At 35.0% G+C, this 19,991-nt stretch overlaps 1 protein-coding gene across 1 annotated transcript; it reads right to left on the bottom strand.

The window, feature by feature from the left end:
- Window positions 1-506: 506 nt before the first annotated feature.
- On the bottom strand, window positions 507-16,873 carry LOC141714887 (uncharacterized). The gene is made up of 5 exons (XM_074518383.1): window positions 15,994-16,873; window positions 15,872-15,902; window positions 14,817-14,950; window positions 634-1,296; window positions 507-538 (listed from the first exon to the last, which is right to left on the bottom strand). The coding sequence occupies exons 1-5, from the start codon at window positions 16,871-16,873 to the stop codon at window positions 507-509; spliced, it is 1,740 nt and encodes a 579-aa protein (XP_074374484.1).
- Window positions 16,874-19,991: the final 3,118 nt, after the last annotated feature.

Below are 19,991 nucleotides of genomic sequence, written 5' to 3'. Positions count from 1 at the left end.
CAATTTTGTATAGTATTATACAATGGTGTCTACTTCAATAATGAAAGTTGACAGTGGATTATATTTGTATATTGAGATTAAAAAATCTATTAAAGTTAATTGTCCATCTATATATTAAAAAGTTTGTTTACACATAGACTTAATAGTATACTGATAGCGCCATGAAGACTAACGTGTAAAAGTTACACAACTTTATATAACAAAGCAACAAGATCTCAGTTATATCTCCAGAAATGAGACAAAAATTAAATAGTTCAAATTTTCTTGTTACAGTTATGTTCTGGAATTCGGATTCACTTAGCTGGAGATTAACGTTACCAAACAGTTTGCAACAACTATCATTCTGAGGAGCTTATTCCTCATAATAAGAAATTAGTCACATACATGAAACTATTATAAATGTAGGTGGGTATAGTAGTGATATTTTAAATTTTAAGTGCGAGGAATATCTTCAATTAATTGAGGTAGAATTAGGATTCTATAATCTGCTACATAGAAAATTATAGTTAAAAAGGAAAAATGAGTTCATTATAACCATCTGAAATATAACACTTTTAGCTCAATATAACACATCAACATGACTTCAGTTATATCTCCCGAAATATGAGACAAAAATTAAATAGTTCAAATTACCTATTAGAGTTATCAACTGGATATCTGATTCACTTAGCTGAAGATTAACGTTTCCAGAAATTTTACGCCTTGAGTAGAGAACATCGTCTGCCATTGCTTTCCAAAGTTGTTGCCATAGTTTCAAAGGATCTGCCACCTGATTATTAGATAATATGAATACAAATAATTGTCTCAGCTGAAAGGGCATAGCATGATTGGAATTCTCGGTCATGGCGACATCCCATTGTTTGTCATCCTTTAATAGGCCAAGAGCATCACATGCCTCTTTGTACATATTATACACAATGCCATTAACAGTTCTGAGGTATTTGAAAGATGTTACTCCTTTAATGTGCATCAAAATTATACGCAGATAAAATGTTTCTCCAGAAGATTCATGAACATCAGATAAATGCCCAAAAACTGTACCACATTCACGAATCTTCCACCTGTTTTGATCCTGTTTCCATGTAAAATTTTGAGGAAACTGATGATATGTAAACTGTCTTGCCTCTGGTATGTTTTTATTTACCTCAAACCATCCTTCCAATTTGTTAAATCTCTTTTTATCCTTCTCCGCAACATCTTGAAGATTTTCATATTGCTTAAAAGACACACTCTTTTCGCCTTCCAAATGCACTGGCAAACGCTCAACAGTAGGAAAACGATGATGTATGTCAAATCCTAAAAGACGCCAGACAGCTTTCGAAGCACATATGTAACAACCATCAAGGAAATTTTTTATTTCATCATTTGACTTTGGTTTTGAAGATGAAGTGCTTGCTTCATTTCCTTGTTATTTTTTCCTCAGAATCATGATAGCCGTATCGTGACCTTTCAAGTAGTATTTAAATAAATACTTCAAAGATCGCGAACTGTTACAGACCTCCAAATTAATATGACAGTGGAAACGGACTAATAAATCCTGTTAGATATATTTGATAATGTCATGGCTAATATGTTTTATGTTTAGATTTCAGATCTTATTTGAACAGAACAAATCAGTACTTAACTGATCAGTACTTATACTGGACGTCAGAACTTAAGGGATATCAGTACTTATGTTATCAGGAGATAAGCATAAGGAGATAGATATCAGAACTTAAGTGCTGAAGGACGATCAGATAAGGACAGTAGCTGATTAAAGTTAAGAAGATCAAGATAAACATAAGAAGAGATATGCATGAAGAAGGAATTCCGTAAAGAATGGAATACTTGGAAGGAAAGATATCTGATTGATATATATTAGGAAGCAGAATTATATTCCATATCAATTAGCGATTATCTTGTAACTGTGTAATATATAAACACAGACATAGGGTTTACACTATAAGTGTTATCATTATCGAGAATATTATTTACTGTAACCCTAGCAGCTCTCGTGATATTTTGTTCATCACTGAGAGATAACAGTTCCAGATTGTAACAGAGTTTATTGTTTCAATAAAGTTTGTTTTCTGTTACATAAGTTCTTGAAGTTTGATTTGATTGTAATAAACACTGTATTCACCCCCTCTACAGTGAAAGTGTGACCTAACAAGTGGTATCAGAGCCTTCTGTTAACACACATACAGTTAAAGATCCAAACACAATCATGTCTGACACAGAAACTCCAACTAAGCCTACCAAAACTGAGGAATCATCAAAGACATCAACTCAGAGTCGATATGAGACTATCAGAGTTCCCATATTGAGACCATCTGAATATCCCATATGGAAGGTAAGGATGACCATGTTTCTGGAAGCAACAGATCCAGAATACCTTGATAGAATCAAGGAAGGGCCTCACAAACCTACCAAGCTCGCTGTTGTAGTTGCAGGTGAAGCAGCAAAGACCGTACCAAAGGAAAAGAGTGATTACACTGCTGAAGATATAGCATCTATTGCTAAGGATGCCAAGGTACGACACTTATTGCATAGTGCCATTGATAATGTAATGTCAAACAGGGTAATCAACTGCAAGACTGCTAAGGAGATATGGGATGCACTGGAGACAAGGTGTTAAGGAACTGAAACAGTTAAGAAAAACAGGAAGACAATACTCACTCAAGAGTATGAACACTTTGACTCTAGGACTAATGAGTCATTGACTGATGTATATGATAGATTTGTCAAACTCTTGAATGACTTGTCATTGGTTAATAAGGAGTATGATCTTGAAGATACAAACCTTAAATTCCTGTTAGCTCTTCCTGAATGTTGGGATTTGAAGGCAACAACAATAAGAGACAACTACAATCTTGATGAAACAACTCTTGATGAAATCTATGGAATGCTCAAGACTCATGAACTTGAGATGGAACAAAGAAGCAAGAGGAAAGGAGGAAAGTCAAGGACAGTTGCTCTCAAGGCTGAAGAGGAATCCCCCAAACCACCTTCCTCAAAGAAAGACAAGGGTAAAGCTCTTATCATAAAGTCTGATACTGAGTCATCAAGTTCTGAGAGTGATGATGACTCAGATTCTGAAAGCTTGCCTGAAACTGATGCTGATGAGGAGATGATGAAGCTGTGTGCTCTTATGGTGAAAGGAATCACAAAGATTGCATACAGGAAGTTCAGGAAGGGAAAGAAGTTTTCCAGGAAAGGCATAAGTTCTGATAAGAAGAATTTCAGAAGATCTGAAGGAAGCGGAGGAAAGTCTGACAGAGGAGATTACGCTAATGTTAAATGTTATAATTGTGGTGAGAAAGGCCACATATCTCCTGATTGCAAGAAGACCAAGAGTGACAAAGGCAAAGCTCTTGTCACAAAGCAGAAAAGCTGGACAGACACCTCAGACTCTGAAAGTGAGGAGAACTATGCATTGATGGCAAATGCTGATAAATCAAGTTCTGAGAGCAGTTCTGAAGCTGCTGAAACAAAGGTACCTCAGACTACTTATGCTTTTCATACTGATGATATTAATGAGTTGAGAAGATATCTTAAAACCATGTTTGTTAGTTATAGAGATCAAACTTTAACATGTGAAAGATTAACTTTTGAAAATCTTGCTTTTAGGAAAAGAAATGATTTCTTAGAAAAGGAGTTAGTCATGTTCCATCAAACTCAGAAGGATAGAGATGATGCCTTTTATGTTAGGGATGAAGTGCTAAAAATGAATGAATCTCTAAAAACTGAGTTAGAAAAGGAGAGAGAGATTATCAGAACTTGGACTAACTCTGGCAAAACAACTCAAAATTTGCTAAGCAGTGGAAACTGGAAAGAGGGCTTAGGTTATGGAAAAAATAAAAATAAAAAAGGAACTGTAGAAATTAAGTCTGTTGATAAGCAAAAGTCGAAGTTAAAACCTGTTAAGTTTGTAACTGAAAAATCTGAAAATGAGAAATCAGAAGTTAAAAAGGAATCAGCTTCTGACAAACTAAAACAGGAAAAGACAGCTGAAGTTAACATAGGCTTAATGACAAAGAAGCAGCTTAAGCATAAGCTGAAAGATGTTAAGAATGCAAACAAGGTAAAATCACCTAGGAAAAACAGGAATGGAAAGGAAGGTGTGAATAAAAGCAATAACTATAAATCTGTTCCTGATGCTCCTAGAAAAGCGTGTCATAACTGTGGAAGTTCTAACCATCTGGCTTCTTTTTGCAGGAAGAATAAGAATATTAACTCCTTATCTACAAAATCAGGAGTTAAGAGTCAGTCTGTTAGATACAAACCACAAGATCCTTGTTTTCATTGTGGTAGTTTATGGCATTCCATTTATACTTGTAAGGAATATCATAGTTTGTACTATGATTATTATCAAATAAAACCTTCTTTAAAGAAAGTTTCTGTTGTTCCTTCTAGTGTAAGTTCTGATTCAAAGTCTGGTAGTATAAGTTCTGATAAGAAAACTGTTAACATAAAATCTGATGCTAAATCCGCTGCAAATGTTAACAAACCTAAAAAGGCCAAAGGATCCAAGCAAGTCTGGGTCCTTAAAACTAATAATTAGTGGTCTTTTTGATTGCAGGGCAACAGGAAAAATATTTTAGTTCTGGACAGTGGATGTTCAGGACATATGACTGGAAATAAGGCCCTGCTATCAGACTTTGTGGAGAAAGCTGGCCCAAGTGTTTCTTATGGAGATGGCAACATTGGAAAAACTTTGGGATATGGCAATATCAATCTTGGGAATGTCATCATTAAAGATGTAGCTCTGGTCTCAGGACTTAAACACAACTTACTGAGTATAAGTCAAATCTGTGACAGAGGTTATCATGTTGATTTCTTTGCAGAACATTGTGAAATAGTTAGTAAATCTAAAGAAAAAATTGTTCTGAAGGGATTCAGGCGTGGTAACATTTATGAAGCTAAGCTTTCAACAAGTTCTGATGGTTCTGCAATCTGTTTAGTGAGTAGAGCCTCAACTGAAGAAAGCTGGAATTGGCACAAGAAACTCTCTTATTTAAACTTCAACAAGATAAATGAACTGATCAAGAAAGATCTTGTGAGAGGACTGCCAAAATCAGTGTTTGTTCCTGATGGTCTTTGTGACTCATGTCAGAAGGCTAAACAAAGAAAATCTTCGTTCAAGAGCAAGACTGAATCATCAATTCTTGAGCCTTATTATCTACTTCATGTTGATCTATTTGGTCCAGTGAATGTCATGTCTATTGCAAAGAAGAAATATGCGTTGGTCATAGTAGATGAGTTCACCAGATACACATGGGTGTATTTCTTGCACACAAAAAGTGAAACTGCATCTATCCTGATTGATCATGTCAAACATCTGGATAAATTGATCAAAGATTCTGTGAAAATTTTGAGGAGTGATAATGGCACTGAATTCAAGAATCTGATAATGGAAGAGTTCTGCAAAAATCATGGAATAAAGCAGGAATTTTCTGCTCCTGGAACTCCACAGCAAAATGGAGTTGTTGAAAGGAAGAATAGAACTCTCATTGAAGCTGCACGAACAATGCTTGAAGAAGCAAAGCTTCCAACCTATTTCTGGGCTGAAGCTGTGCAGACTGCTTGTTTTACTCAAAATGCAACACTCATTAACAAGCATGGAAAAACACCATATGAGATGGTGAAAAACAAGAAGCCAAATCTCAAATACTTTCATGTATTTGGATGTAAGTGTTTTGTTCTCAAGACTCATCCTGAACAGCTATCCAAGTTTGATCTAAAAGCTGATGAAGGAATCTTTGTTGGATATCCACTTTCTACAAAAGCCTTCAGAGTCTATAATTTGAGAACAAAAGTGGTCATGGAATCTATCAATGTCTCTTTTGATGACAAGAAGATCACTGGACTTGAAGATTGCATTGATCATGATCAGCTGAGATTTGAAAATAAAGATTCATATTCTGATACCTCAAGTCCTGACAGTCTAAGTCCTGATACTGTAAATTCTGATGGATTAAACTCTGATGTTATTGAAACTGTGGTGACTACGTCAAAGGAAGATGCACCAATGCAGGGGGAGCATACTCAAGATATTATCACATCTCAAGAAGCATCAGAACATACATCTGGCTCTTCAAATTCTGATTCATCAAGTTCTGATAAGCCAAGTACTGACAGTACTGAAAATCTAAATGCTGAAGGATCCAACTCAGAGAGCATAGTTTCAGGGGGAGCATCAGAAAATGAAACCGAAGACAGCATGAATCATGGGGGAGCATCCAGTTCTAGAGAAAATCTTCCATCTGCAAGGAAGTGGACAAAATCACATACACCTGACTTGATAATTGGAAATCCTGAGGCAGGTGTCAGAACTAGAACAGGTACTTCGAATGAATGTCTTTACAATTCTTTTCTTTCTCAGTCTGAGCCAAAGAAAGTGGAAGAAGCTCTTCAAGATGCTGATTGGGTGCAAGCAATGCAGGAAGAGTTGAATGAATTTGAAAGAAACAAAGTCTGGACCTTAGTGCCAAGACCTAAGAATAGATCGGTTGTTGGTACAAAGTGGGTATTCAGAAACAAAACTGACAGTGATGGCATAATTGTAAGGAACAAGGCAAGGCTGGTTGCAAAAGGATATTCTCAACAGGAGGGAATTGACTATGATGAAACATTTGCGCCAGTTGTTAGGTTAGAAGCCATAAGGATATTCATGGCTTATGCTGCTCACAAAAAGTTTACTGTCTTTCAAATGGATGTGAAAAGTGCTTTTCTCAATGAAGAATTGGAAGAGGAAGTATATGTTGAACAACCTCCAGGCTTTGTAGATTCCAAACATCCAGATTATGTCTACAGGCTTGATAAAGCACTTTATGGACTTAAGCAAGCTCCTAGAGCATGGTATGAGACTTTAGCTCAGTTTCTTCTGGAAAGTGGATTCAACAGAGGAACTATTGACAAAACACTGTTCTATCTCAACCATGGCAAGGACTTACTTTTGATCCAGATTTATGTTGATGATATTATTTTTGGGTCTCCAAATGATAAACTTTGCAAAAAGTTTGCCATACTAATGCAGTCAAGATATCAGATGAGTATGATGGGAGAACTTAGTTATTTTCTGGGCCTTCAAGTCAAGCAGAGTGAAGAAGGAACTTTTATTTGTCAATCTAAGTACACCAGAAACTTGCTGAAGAAATTTGGAATGCAAGACTGTTCAAGTGCATCCACTCCCATGGCCACTGCAACAAAACTGGATAAGGATACTGGTAATTCAGTAGATATTACTGATTACAGAGGTATGATTGGCTCACTTCTCTATCTAACTGCTAGTAGACCAGATATCATGTTTGCTACCTGTCTTTGTGCAAGATTTCAAGCAGATCCAAGAGAACCTCACTTAACAGCTGTAAAAAGAATCTTTAAGTATCTTAAAGGAACAACTGATCTAGGATTATGGTATCCTAGAGAATCAGATTTTAAATTAATAGGTTACTCAGATGCAGATTTTGCAGGTTGCAAAATTGACAGGAAAAGCACAAGTGGTAGCTGCCAATTTCTTGGAGGCAGGTTGGTTTCTTGGTATAGCAAGAAACAAAAGTCAATTTCCACATCAACTGCAGAAGCAGAGTATATTGCTGCAGGAAGCTGCTGTGCACAGATTCTTTGGATGAAGAATCAGTTACTGGATTATGGGTTAACATATTTCAAAATCCCTATTTACTGTGATAATCAAAGTGCTATTGCTATGACAGGTAATCCAGTTCAACACTCAATGACAAAGCACATCAGCATCAGGTACCATTTCATCAGGGAACATGTGGATGAAGGTACAGTGGAATTGCATTTTGTTCCCACAGATCAACAAGTAGCAGATATCTTCACAAAACCACTGTGTGAAGCTACCTTTACAAAATTGGTAAATGAACTTGGAATGATTTCAGGTTCTTTCTCTAAATCTGCTTAAACTTGTTCTATGTTATCAGACTTTATGATCAGTATTTACAGAATTAATCTCTTTGTATATTCTGTGCATTAATTGATAAATGTTTTTAAGTACTGACTGTTGTCTGATACATATCTCTTAACTCTAATAAGTGATATATCTGTTTAAGTAATCATTCTATCCTATGAGGATAATTGTGCTAGATACTGACCTACTAGTCTTCAATAAACAAATGATCCCATGAAAGAAGTAATTATTTCTGTGGAAATCTTATGACACAAGCAAATTCTGATACTTGAGCTTAGTTTAGTTTACTTTATTCATCTTATTACTAAGTCCCAAATTAGAATAATGCTACTCATCTGTTTAAGTTCTGATTCTAGTAAAACTGCTGAATGTACTAAGTGCTGATAAACCTCACTTATCAAAAGAAGAAGAACAAGAATCAAAGAATAATATCAGGTACTCCTTTGAGATCTAGAGTAAAAATGTGAATGGGACGACCCAAGTGCATTGCTGGTATTAAGTAAATATGCATTAGAAAAGCAAAATATTTTTCTTGGTGACTGTTCACACTCTATGATTACTGGAGAAATACTCTGAAAATAGCATAAATTCTGATAAGCAGTCGTGACTCACTTACACTGAGAAGCCACTGTAAAAGAGAATTTCAAAGATGCATAAAATTAGCACAAAAAAAGTTGAGGTGGACTCATGCATGAACTCATTTATCAGTGGGTTTCAGGATAATGACAGCTCTTTAGCAAAATTTTTAATTATGACTTATTTCTAAGATGTACTGAAGTAAATCAGACTTTACTCTTTATTAGTTATTTAGCTTAATGCACACACAAATCACTCCATATGAATGATGAAATTTTTGTGGTGGTCTATGTTCTTTTAGACAAACAGTCACTGTGTCCCTTTGCACAAATTCTGAGGACACGTTCTAGTTATATGGTCTGATGATTAAGTCCTGAAGACTATAACTCAGAACTTGTATGAAAACTTACTAAGATAGATATTCCTTGTTCGAGTTAAGACATTATGTTCTGATGACTGTTAAGTTCTGGTATAGGTCTAAGTTCTGATTTTTCAGTCTAACCCTTTACTTGACTTATCTGTGAGTAAAATTCGGTAACAGTCTCAGATTAATTTCGAAATGTTGAAGTGGAAGATTAATAGTCTATGGTTAAAACATAATTGCACTCGTCCTTGAACAGTTCACTCTTGTTACATGTGCACATTCCTTTTCCAATGACTATTATTCTTTTTCAAGTCTAGGGAGACGAGGTAGACTTAACTCTATCTGTCAGCATTAAATATCTTCGCGTCTCCTGGCATTCTCTTGCCTATATAATCAGCCACTTCACTTTAGCCCTTTCATCAATTTTTCTCACAATTGTAACTTCATATTCTTTTTCAAAAGCATCATGGTTCGATACAACATGTTTTTGAATTACCAAAATTTTCATATGGAGCTTAGCTGCGCCGACTGGCAGCAGGAGTGGCATGTAACTGCCATTCCTGAAGAGATATGGGGCTCTGTCCCACAGGCGGTGCTGAACCAACTTCTGTTCTTCGAGATGGACTACCAGCTTCATCTTGATCGATTGGAAGCGGAACAGCGGGAAGCTATCCGTCAGCAAGAGCGAATCATTCGACTCGCTATCTTGTTTGTCGAAGATAGGAAGAGGAAGATGACTTAATCTCGTCTTCTTCCTGTTCTTCTTCATCCTCAGCGTTGTCAGGCTTCTTAGCTAGGACTAAGGCTGTTGATGTTAGATTTAGAAGCTTAGGACAAGAATGTAAAAGTTCTGATGTAATTTCAATTTCATCAATGTATTATTTTGATATATTAATGGAATTTGTTTTAAGTCTTATGATCTTGTCTCTGAGAAATTTTGATACGCATTGATAAATCCTGATAAATATTCTGATAAATTGTGTCTGATTTTAAGTTCTGAAAATGTTTTATCAGTACTTACTTAACTGATTGATTTTACTCATTCTCACACACAGTTTTTTCTCGAAATATTAATATTGCAGAGTAAAATATTTGAATTAGTGGGAACAATTTCAATTTTAAATTAAAACTGATTCACCTTGATTAATGGAATCTAGGTAAGTGAAACGGTTTGTTTTTCCTTGAAAAACTGCAAGTGGGTGGTAATTATTCCTTATTTACCGTGCCCATTACTTTTTGCTTTCTCTATGAAAAACAGGTGTCAAGGTATTTACCACTACTTTTCAATGCATGTCTGCCATGTGTCCTCAACGGTTACTTTTTGTGTATAAGTAAAAGAGAGCAAAGATTGTCAAATCTTTTATTAACCATTATATTTTATCTCTCTCTTTACTTTTAACCTCTCTCATCTCCTGACGATTTTCTTTTCAGAGGCATTTTCTCAAACACATTACAGGTTACCGTTTTCTTATCAAAACAAAATGGCACCCAAGGACATTCTCTTTGATGGAGCAAAGTTTGTTCCTAATAACTTCTCTGCGATACTACACACTACAGAGGCACCCTCTGAATTTCATTTTATTCAAGACTTTCTCACAAGTTCTGATATTGGGTTTGCTCTAACTGAGCCTACATCAATTTCTGGGGTTCAAGTACTGGAGTTTTGGAGGAGTGGAGTATATGACAATGGTGGTGCTCACGGGTCCCCAAGTTTAATATTTTCATCAGGGGAAAATGAGTATGTTGTGACTCTGTCTACGGTTAGACAGGCATTACAGCTTCCTGAGGACTGTGTTTATTCTACTGTTGATGACTCAGTTCTTCAAAATATGATGGTTAGTCTGGGATATGAAGGAACATTGACCAAGCTTGGACAGTTGAAGAGATCCTTCATACGGAGGGAATGGAGTTTCTTCTTTGATTGCATTACCAAAGCTTTCGCCAACAAATGTACAAATTTTGATGCAATTCCCATATTCAGCCAACAAATCGGGTATGCACTTCTAAATCACACTGATTTTGATTATGCACGTGCAGTTTTGGGTTCTATTGGGGATAGGATGACAGAAGATCGCAATACTGTATATTTTGCAAGATTTTGTCAGCTTATTTATAATTTTTGTTGTAATTCCCCCCAAAATTTTGGTGATCTCATTCCATCTTTCAGAATAGCTAAGAGAGCTTTTACTGATTTATTATCTTCTGATTATAAAAAGGCTGTGTTAAGACCCCTCTTAATACCTTTATCTGTCAAACAAGCCTTAATCACCTATGATCCTGTTAAGTACACTGCACTTTATCCTGATGTTCAAACATCAGAACCTGGTTCATCAGCACCTACCATCTCTACTCAGCCACCTCAAACCTCTCAACCATCTCTCAGAACATATCTCAAGTCCTATGTGAAACCTACATCTTCCAAGCCAAAGAGAACAAAGCCTGTTTCTCACACACCTCAGAAGAAGAGGAGGATCACCTTGAGAGATGACTCAGATTCTGAGGAACCGATTCTTTCTTCAGAACCTGTGGTACCTGCAGCTGAGAAAAAGATTTCTCAGAAGGATTCTGAACTTGGAGGATCTAAGCTTCTCAAAAGGCTTAGAAAAATGACAATTCCTGACACTTCCAAGGACTCTAAATTACCAAGGACATACAAGAAACAGAGGGCAAAAAGGCCAGTTTCAGATGATGATGAGGAAGCAGCTAAGGAAGGGGATCAGGAATCTCTGATCTCACAAGAAAAAGAATTTGCTCCAGTTACTTCTTCTCCATCCACTCCATCTCAGGAAACTGTATCTGACAAGGCTAATTTTCCATCTGTGTCTCTTGGTCATCAAGGCACAAGTGCTGATAATGCTGATCAACACTTAGTTGTGCCTGGAGTAATTTTCATAGAAGCTCCAACAGCAACAAATCTTTTGCCAACAACTGTTACTGATGCTATTAAAACTCCGAAATTATCTAAGTCACCTTCTCTGCATCTAGACACTGATGATCAGACTTTAGGTGAGCATCAGGATTTGGCTGTTGATCAGAACTTAGCATCAGATCAGCAATTAGAGGATGCTGAAGCCTCCATTGCTACTCACACTGCTATTATATCAGATGATGCTGATTCTATAAGTTCTGATGCTGCACATGCTGGAGATACTGGTGATGCTGCTACAACTGCAAATACTGATACAGCAGGTCCTTCAGGACACATTCCTCTTTCAAAGTCTGAACTAGTACAGAAGTATGTTACAGAGGAACCACCAGTGCCTTGGAGTGAAACTCCTGCAGGACAGGAGTGGACTAAGGAATGGAACTCAGTCTCATGTATTCCATCTGCGTTACATCTTACTGAGCACTTTACTAAAGCTGATGAAATGTTAAATTCTGATGATTTCAAAGCTCAGCTTCGTGTCACTGCATTGAGTACTAAAAATCTACAAGGTCTTCATTCAACTACTCATGCCGAAATACACAAAATTCAGGAGAACTTTACCAAACAAGAACAAGTTTGGAAACTTGATAAGAAAAAGTTCTTTCAACCATCTATGGACAGGATTGCTTATATTGAGAAGACTCAAGATCGCCAACAAGCACAGATTGATAAAATTCTGCAAAATCAAGCTTCTCAGCAATCACAACTGACAGAAATCCAATCTTCAGTGGAATTGCTTATCTCTCTTCTACTTCCTGCTGATGCCAAAAAGGGGGAGAAAGTGATTAAGTCCAAATGCAAGGATGACAAGACACTGCAAGGAAAGGATGATGAAAAAGATGACCAAGGAAACTCTGGAATGGGTGGAGGTCATAGTCAAAGTAAAAGATTCTCATCAAGAAATGCTGAAATTGCAAGTCACAGGATAAGTTCTGATACTGGGAAGAGATTAAGTTCTGATACTGGTAAAAGAATAAATTCTGATGAACTTCTAGATCTTGATGAAGAAATGTCAAGACAGTTATTTCTTCAAGAAAATCCAGGAATGGACTTGGAAAGTTTAAAGGAAGAAGAAGCTAGACTTAAATCAGAGAAAGTCACATCTAAATCCGAAGCTTCTGGTAAAAAGTCACTTCCAAAACTGAAAGGTATTGTGATTAAAGAAAAGGCACAAACTGAAGCAACATTTGCTAAATCACAACCAAAGATAGATCCAAGATCCAAGGGTAAAGAAAAGGTTGGTGAACCTGTTAAAGTCTATGTACCTCCTGAAGATGAAGAAATTACTGATGACAAAGATAATCTTGCTCTGACTTCAAGAAAAGTTCTTAAAACAACCTCTGACACAGCTCAAGTTGTTCAGAGTCAAGAAATTAAAAGTTTTGATATTCAAAAGAAGCAAGTAACCTCTGACACAGCTCAAGTTAACTTGATATCAGAAGGAAGATCAAATACACTCCTACCAGGATTCACTAAAGCAAAACAAACTCAACCTTTGAAGACTACTGTAAGTCGCTTTGAAGCTAGAGTAGTTACTGGAAAGGAAGCAAGAGATAAAACTGGATTGGGAAGTGCTGATGAAAGAAGAGTACACAACACTACCAATGATCCAACTTCCTTGTGTGAACCAGGAATTGGAGCAACTCCTGAAAGATTGAATCAATTGGAATCTGTACAAATGGTTTACCATACCTACTTGAAGGAACACATCTTGTTGTATTTCATGACAGATGGTAGGGTTTATCATATAAGACAAAATGCCATTCCATTGAAGTATTTTGAAGAATTGGAGCATGTATTATTCTTACTTCAAGTGGATGACAGATTGACAGGGACTGCTGCAAATTATTTGAAAGAACAGATTCAGAGACAGAAAAGACTTTATTCTGTTAAGTCTGACAGCATATATGTTCCAAAGTACAGAAATCACAATGGTGATATTGTTGATATGAAGCCTAATACTGCACAGATCAGAACATATCTTGGTATTAAGGGGCTCGAATTCAATCTAGAGTCTAACAAAGCTTATGTCATAAGACTAGATCGGGAGTTGAGAAGAGCAAAGATTAATGATCTCAGAGCTGCAATATTTCAAACTGGTGAAGATACTGCAGAGCTTAAAGATGTCAAACGGAGAATGATTGATGAACTCAGATATGCTGAGAAATGTTTGTTGAAGAATTATCTCAGAACAACTCCTGACATCAGAGAGATCAGAAAATGATGAAGCCAAGTCAAAGATCTACAACTACTTAAATTCTGATGTGTATACAGACTAAAGTTGTTATCAGAAGTTGAATTGGTAAAAGCTTTAAGGACTGTAAGTTGTAGTTATCTTGTCTATTTCTCATGCATTTGTACTTAATGTTTTTGACATCATCAAATATCTGTTAAACTTGTATATTTTGCTAATTTACAAGTTGGGGGAGATTGTTAGATATATTTGATAATGTCATGGCTAATATGTTTTATGTTTAGATTTCAGATCTTATTTGAACAGAACAAATCAGTACTTAACTGATCAGTACTTATACTGGACGTCAGAACTTAAGGGATATCAGTACTTATGTTATCAGGAGATAAGCATAAGGAGATAGATATCAGAACTTAAGTGCTGAAGGACGATCAGATAAGGACAGTAGCTGATTAAAGTTAAGAAGATCAAGATAAACATAAGAAGAGATATGCATGAAGAAGGAATTCCGTAAAGAATGGAATACTTGGAAGGAAAGATATCTGATTGATATATATTAGGAAGCAGAATTATATTCCATATCAATTAGCGATTATCTTGTAACTGTGTAATATATAAACACAGACATAGGGTTTACACTATAAGTGTTATCATTATCGAGAATATTATTTACTGTAACCCTAGCAGCTCTCGTGATATTTTGTTCATCACTGAGAGATAACAGTTCCAGATTGTAACAGAGTTTATTGTTTCAATAAAGTTTGTTTTCTATTACATAAGTTCTTGAAGTTTGATTTGATTGTAATAAACACTGTATTCACCCCCTCTACAGTGAAAGTGTGACCTAACAAATCCCTATTATAAGGAACCACATATTGGTTATCAAGTTCCACTTTTTTCTTTGTCACAGTCAATCCTGTGCGTCGTCTACGATATACAGGAAAGCCACAATCGTCAAAAAATGTGTGAGCATTAAACCTGGATAAGGAAAAAAAGGATGGTTATTATATTGCTACATTTATGTTGTTAAATCTTGGTATAAAAAATACAGACTTATTAAACATATACCAATACAAATGCCAAATATGAAAAAATCAACACCTTTTAGGAAAATGGCGACCACAATTCCCCTTAACCATGCAAGGAGAGTAGGAGTAATCTTTTCCACATGGCCCATGAATCATGTGACTGTTGACAACATTAAAACTAATAGGATCATGATTTTTATCCGGTATTTCAGCCAAGATTAACTGATTAATGTCATCAATATTTTATGGGCGATCTCTCGGGTGCAACCATATTAACATGTGACAGTGAGGAAGACCGCGCTTTTGGAATTCAATTACATGCATTACTACAAAAGAAAGAAACAGTGATATATTTATTTACGACTTTAAAAGGTATAAAAAATATGTAATATACTAAGATTTTATAATTGTAAGGAAGAAACTAAATCATAAGAGTGCATTACTACCTCCTATGCATTTCCCAAAATAATTCTTGTTTTTGATAAGGTCCAGCAGGTCAAGTTTTAACTTGAAAACTCTTGTTGTCACATCAAGTTTGTCAGCAACATCTACTCCAGGGAAAAATTTCATCATACTCTTAATCTCAGGTCATTGTGTATTACACGTCATTGTCAAAAATAGGGATGGATGACCGATGGTACGACAAATAGCTAATGAATCTTTGAAGTATTGATTCATATATCTTTGAGAACCAGTGTGAGTTGCAGGAAGGATGACATTCTTGCCTTTTGTAGATGGATTTGTATCACCTTTTGATACCGAATCACGAATAGATTTATAAAGATCAGACCTTATTATATTCTGATGAGCTCGAATCCAGTCCAATCTATATTGCTCAACTGCTGCAAAGGAATCTACCACAAATTATTGCCACAAACGACCGCCAAGATGAAGATTCATGCCTGCTATAGTAAATATAAAGTTAGCACTAAAGATATAATTCTGAGCACTACCCTAATATAATATGCAACAGAAGACAGTGGTTAAAGGTACCTTCTTCTGGGCGTATCATTAACTTATAAGCATAATATTCTCGCATTGTGACAGTAGTTTTGTGCTGAGTCTCATCTGGATATAGATCACTTACATTCTCATCCGGCACTTTAGGCTTCTTGTTGTGAAGGAGAATATCTAGATAAAAACCATCATCACCATAAGGAAAAAGCAACGGATATTGAAGCTGCATAATGTGCTTGCAGGTTACATATATTCTTTTCAGATACATCTGCTTTGTTTGAACGACAATATCTCTGAATGGGAAAGTATCATCGCTATCTCCAACTACCAAGGTTGCCACCTCATTTGAAGGTCCAACCTGGTTTTTCCTGCCAGAGGCTGACTTAGATGAAATCAAAAGCAAACTAAAGTCGTCTATTTTACCAAGATTAATATGATCACGCGCATAACGAAAACCTTCTGCCAATTGATTATTTTCGTCAAACATCTTTATCAACCCTTCTACAATATCCGGATCAAGCACTTCCGAGCCAGGTGCTGCATTCATGCGATTTTCTATTTCATTTTCAGTGTCATACACATACAGTTGGCAGAATTTTGCTGGTTGACCATTCTTGGGTTTGAGGCTTCCAATTAGATGATATTTTTGGCCATTAAGTTTAAAACAATAAGGCCCTCCTCCATTGTTAATTTTGCGGTCTATTTTGCCACCAATTGAGGTAAACTGAAATAGGGAATTATATGTTCTTATGTTGAGCCTGAAGTGATCAAATTTTTCACCTCCAGATAGCAAAGAAGCAAGGAAGGGAGGAGGACGTTTTTCAGCAGGAAGCTTAACTTGACCATCTTTGCAACACATTGTAAAAGTTGGTGTGCTATTCTTCGATGATTTATTGTTCCGTTCTTCATTCCACATTCGTGTGTTACACTTCTGACATACCTTAGATGGAGGCCCGAGGTCCATGCATCCCGTCTATAAATCTGACAATAAAAATTAATATAAAGATAAAAAAATCATAGTTTCATAAATTATGTTTCCTTTGTGACGTAGTTAAAATATTTATACTACCTGGGAAATATTGATTATTGTCTTCTTCATCATCGGATAAGTACTCACCTCTATGAGCTATACTATGATAATATTAAAGAAATAGATTAATGGCCATCTAAATAGGATAATCATTGAGGTTTGATTGTAATGAGTGGTTATCAGTTTGAACATACCTTCAGTGTCTGAGTCATCTGCATTATCATCTGAAAAAAATAATATATAGAAATATAATTTTTTCTGCTAAATACAAAATGGCTTATTGTCTAAAAAACTGACTGAAATCTGTCTTAATATATTTTACCAGAAATATATTGCTCATAGTCCGGCATGTGTTCAATTTGTATCTCAGCAGCGTCGTTGAATGCTTCAAACAAATTCCTTTTACCAGACGCAGAAGAACCGTCATTTGCTCTAGGCGTTCTTATTGAATCATTGTTATCTGAAATTGATATTAGAGAATGCTATTCTAATTTAAATCATAAACATGTATGAAACTATATAGGCTCACAAAGACGGGGACATACCGTGTAAAGCTGGAAACCAAACTGAGTATAAATAATAGAAAACATCAGTTCAAGGTTGCAATACTTTTTAATATTGTGTGATGTTGACAAATGAGTATGTCGGAATACCTGGCCTTTTGACACCAATTTGCTCAGGCTCTGGAATATGAACTATTACACCTCTCTTACGCTGATTTTTTTTAGCTTGTGAAGGAGTTTCCAGCATGCGATGATCAAGTTGAGCCTGATTTATGTTCAAATTTGGCTTCTGATGCATTTGTAAACATGTGTCTGTGAACAAATTTTAACAAATCAGTATCTCCCTGTAAACATGTGTCTGTGAACAAATTTTAACAAATCAGTATCTCCCTGTAATAATATAAATTAGTATCTCATTGAACTTCAATTTATTTTAAAAATATTTTAAATCATACAATTTCATTTATATATTTTGTTATTAATTTATAATTAATTCAATTTAGATAGGTGTTGATATTTTGTTTATATTTCATTTTGTATCGTTCACTTTTTCAATAAATAAATATTATTTACACAGTTTTTTCAGTTTATAAATATTGTTTAAGTTTTTTTTCAGTTAATCAATATTTTTTCACATATATATTTTTCTACATATATTGCTTAAACATATGAACTCGAAATTAACTTTTGTCAATTACTCCTCTAACTGTATTTCTGTATATAAATTTCAAATATAAAAAATTAGTTCAATATTACTCGGCGTCGCCTTACGGCGACCCCTCGCAGTTTAAAATTTGGAAAATTAAAAAAATGTAAATACTTAATATGAGTTATTTTAAAACCGTTGAATTGAAAACTGCAATGTTACATTTCTATATATATTGCTTAAACATATGAATTTGAAATTAATTTGTGTCAATTACTCTCTAACTATATTTCTATATATATAACTTAAATATAAAAAAATTAGTTCTATATTACTCGTCATCGCCTTACGACGACACCTCGTAGTTTAAAATTTGGAAAATTAAAAAATGAAAGTACTTAATATAAGTTATTTTAAAATAGTTGAATTGAAAACTACAATGTTACATTTCTACATATATTGCTTACACATGTGAATTTGAAATCAATTTTTGTCAATTACTCTCTAACTGTATTACTATATATATAACTTAAATATAAAAAAAATAGTGCAATATTACTCGGCGTCGCCTTACGGCGACACCTTGCAGTTTAAAATTTTGAAAATTAAAAGATATAAATACTAATATAAGTTATTTTAAAACTGTTGAATTGAAAACCATAATGTTTTACCTGAATACATATACAAAACATATAAATTAGTGCATTAAAACAAAAGTCATTATTCTGCTAAAGGAATTTTTTTATTCAAAAGTATTTTAATATTATTGCGACGTCTCGTCGTTTAAACATTATACAATTAAAATATTTTTTTTATCAGCACAGATCCATATCAGTGCTCTATAATTTGCAAAATGATTCTCTAGTTTTCTAAAAGATTTGTTGGAAGTCTCTTGAACAGTAGATATCATGGAAATCACAAATTGATTCCAAATAGCTAATGGCAAGATTGCAAGCATATGTGTGTTCTGCAAATATTTTTAAAAAAAGTTAACTAAAAACATAGATATGAAATAATATACTATTCGTATTCACATCCTGATTCTAATCCTAATGCTGAATTTGCCACAATATTCTATGTGAATTGTAATCATGGAGAATATAATTGAGAGTTAAGATTGTAATCACATCCTCATTCTAATCCTGATACTGACAAACCCTGATTCATATCTTGTTGCATAAGAAATCAGGATTTCTCAGCATAAAGATTAGAATCAGGATGTTAATATGTAGAGTATGCTCCAATAGATGTGAGAAATGGGATTGTTCGCTCGAACCTTCAATGTCCAAGCTACTTGAGTAACATCCAGAGCGGACAAATGCTGATGGTCGTCCATATCTGAATGTAAAAAGAGGAGAAGCTTAATAAATTACTATGGAACTTCAATGTATATTTGAGAAAATAAAAAATGTGTACCTCTATTACCTTCTTTTGATGTTTGAGTATAGGTTGAGAGCCCGGACATGTGAATATAGAGTACGGTTAAACAAAATTGATTATGGTAGAGTTGCATAATCTTTTTAACTTTTAAACAGATATGCACTATTTTCATTGATTAATTGACTGAGAATTTATGTAGCCATAATATTCTCTGTGAATTGTAATCATGGAGAATCTAATTGAAAGTTAAGATTGTAATCACATGATGATTCTAATCCTGATGCTAACAAACCCTGATTCATATCCTGATATTGATTCATATCCTGATGAATGAGAAATCCAGGAACATATCATGATCTTGATCATATCTTGTTGCAGAAGAAATCAGGATTTCTCATCATCGGGATTAAAATTAGGATATTAATATGCAGAATATGCGCCAAGAGATGTGAACAATGGTTCGAATGCAACTAAT

The sequence above is a fragment of the Apium graveolens genome, chromosome 3 (genome assembly GCF_009905375.1).
Source record: "Apium graveolens cultivar Ventura chromosome 3, ASM990537v1, whole genome shotgun sequence".
In the NCBI taxonomy this organism is placed as follows: domain Eukaryota; kingdom Viridiplantae; phylum Streptophyta; class Magnoliopsida; order Apiales; family Apiaceae; genus Apium; species Apium graveolens.
The sequence above is the reverse complement of the archived record's forward strand: the minus strand, read 5'-3'. Positions and strand labels throughout refer to the sequence as shown.

Excerpts from the sequence above, each read along its gene's own strand:
- LOC141714887 (XM_074518383.1), bottom strand. The coding sequence starts at position 16,873 with ATGTGGAATGAAGAACGGAACAATAAATCATCGAAGAATAGCACACCA. Across the intron at positions 14,951-15,871 it reads CATCTTGGCGGTCGTTTGTG|GTTTAATGCTCACACATTTT; the intron begins GCAATAATTTGT and ends TTCCTTATCCAG. Across the intron at positions 539-633 it reads CCAGTTGATAACTCTAATAG|ATGGTTATAATGAACTCATT; the intron begins GTAATTTGAACT and ends GTTATATTTCAG.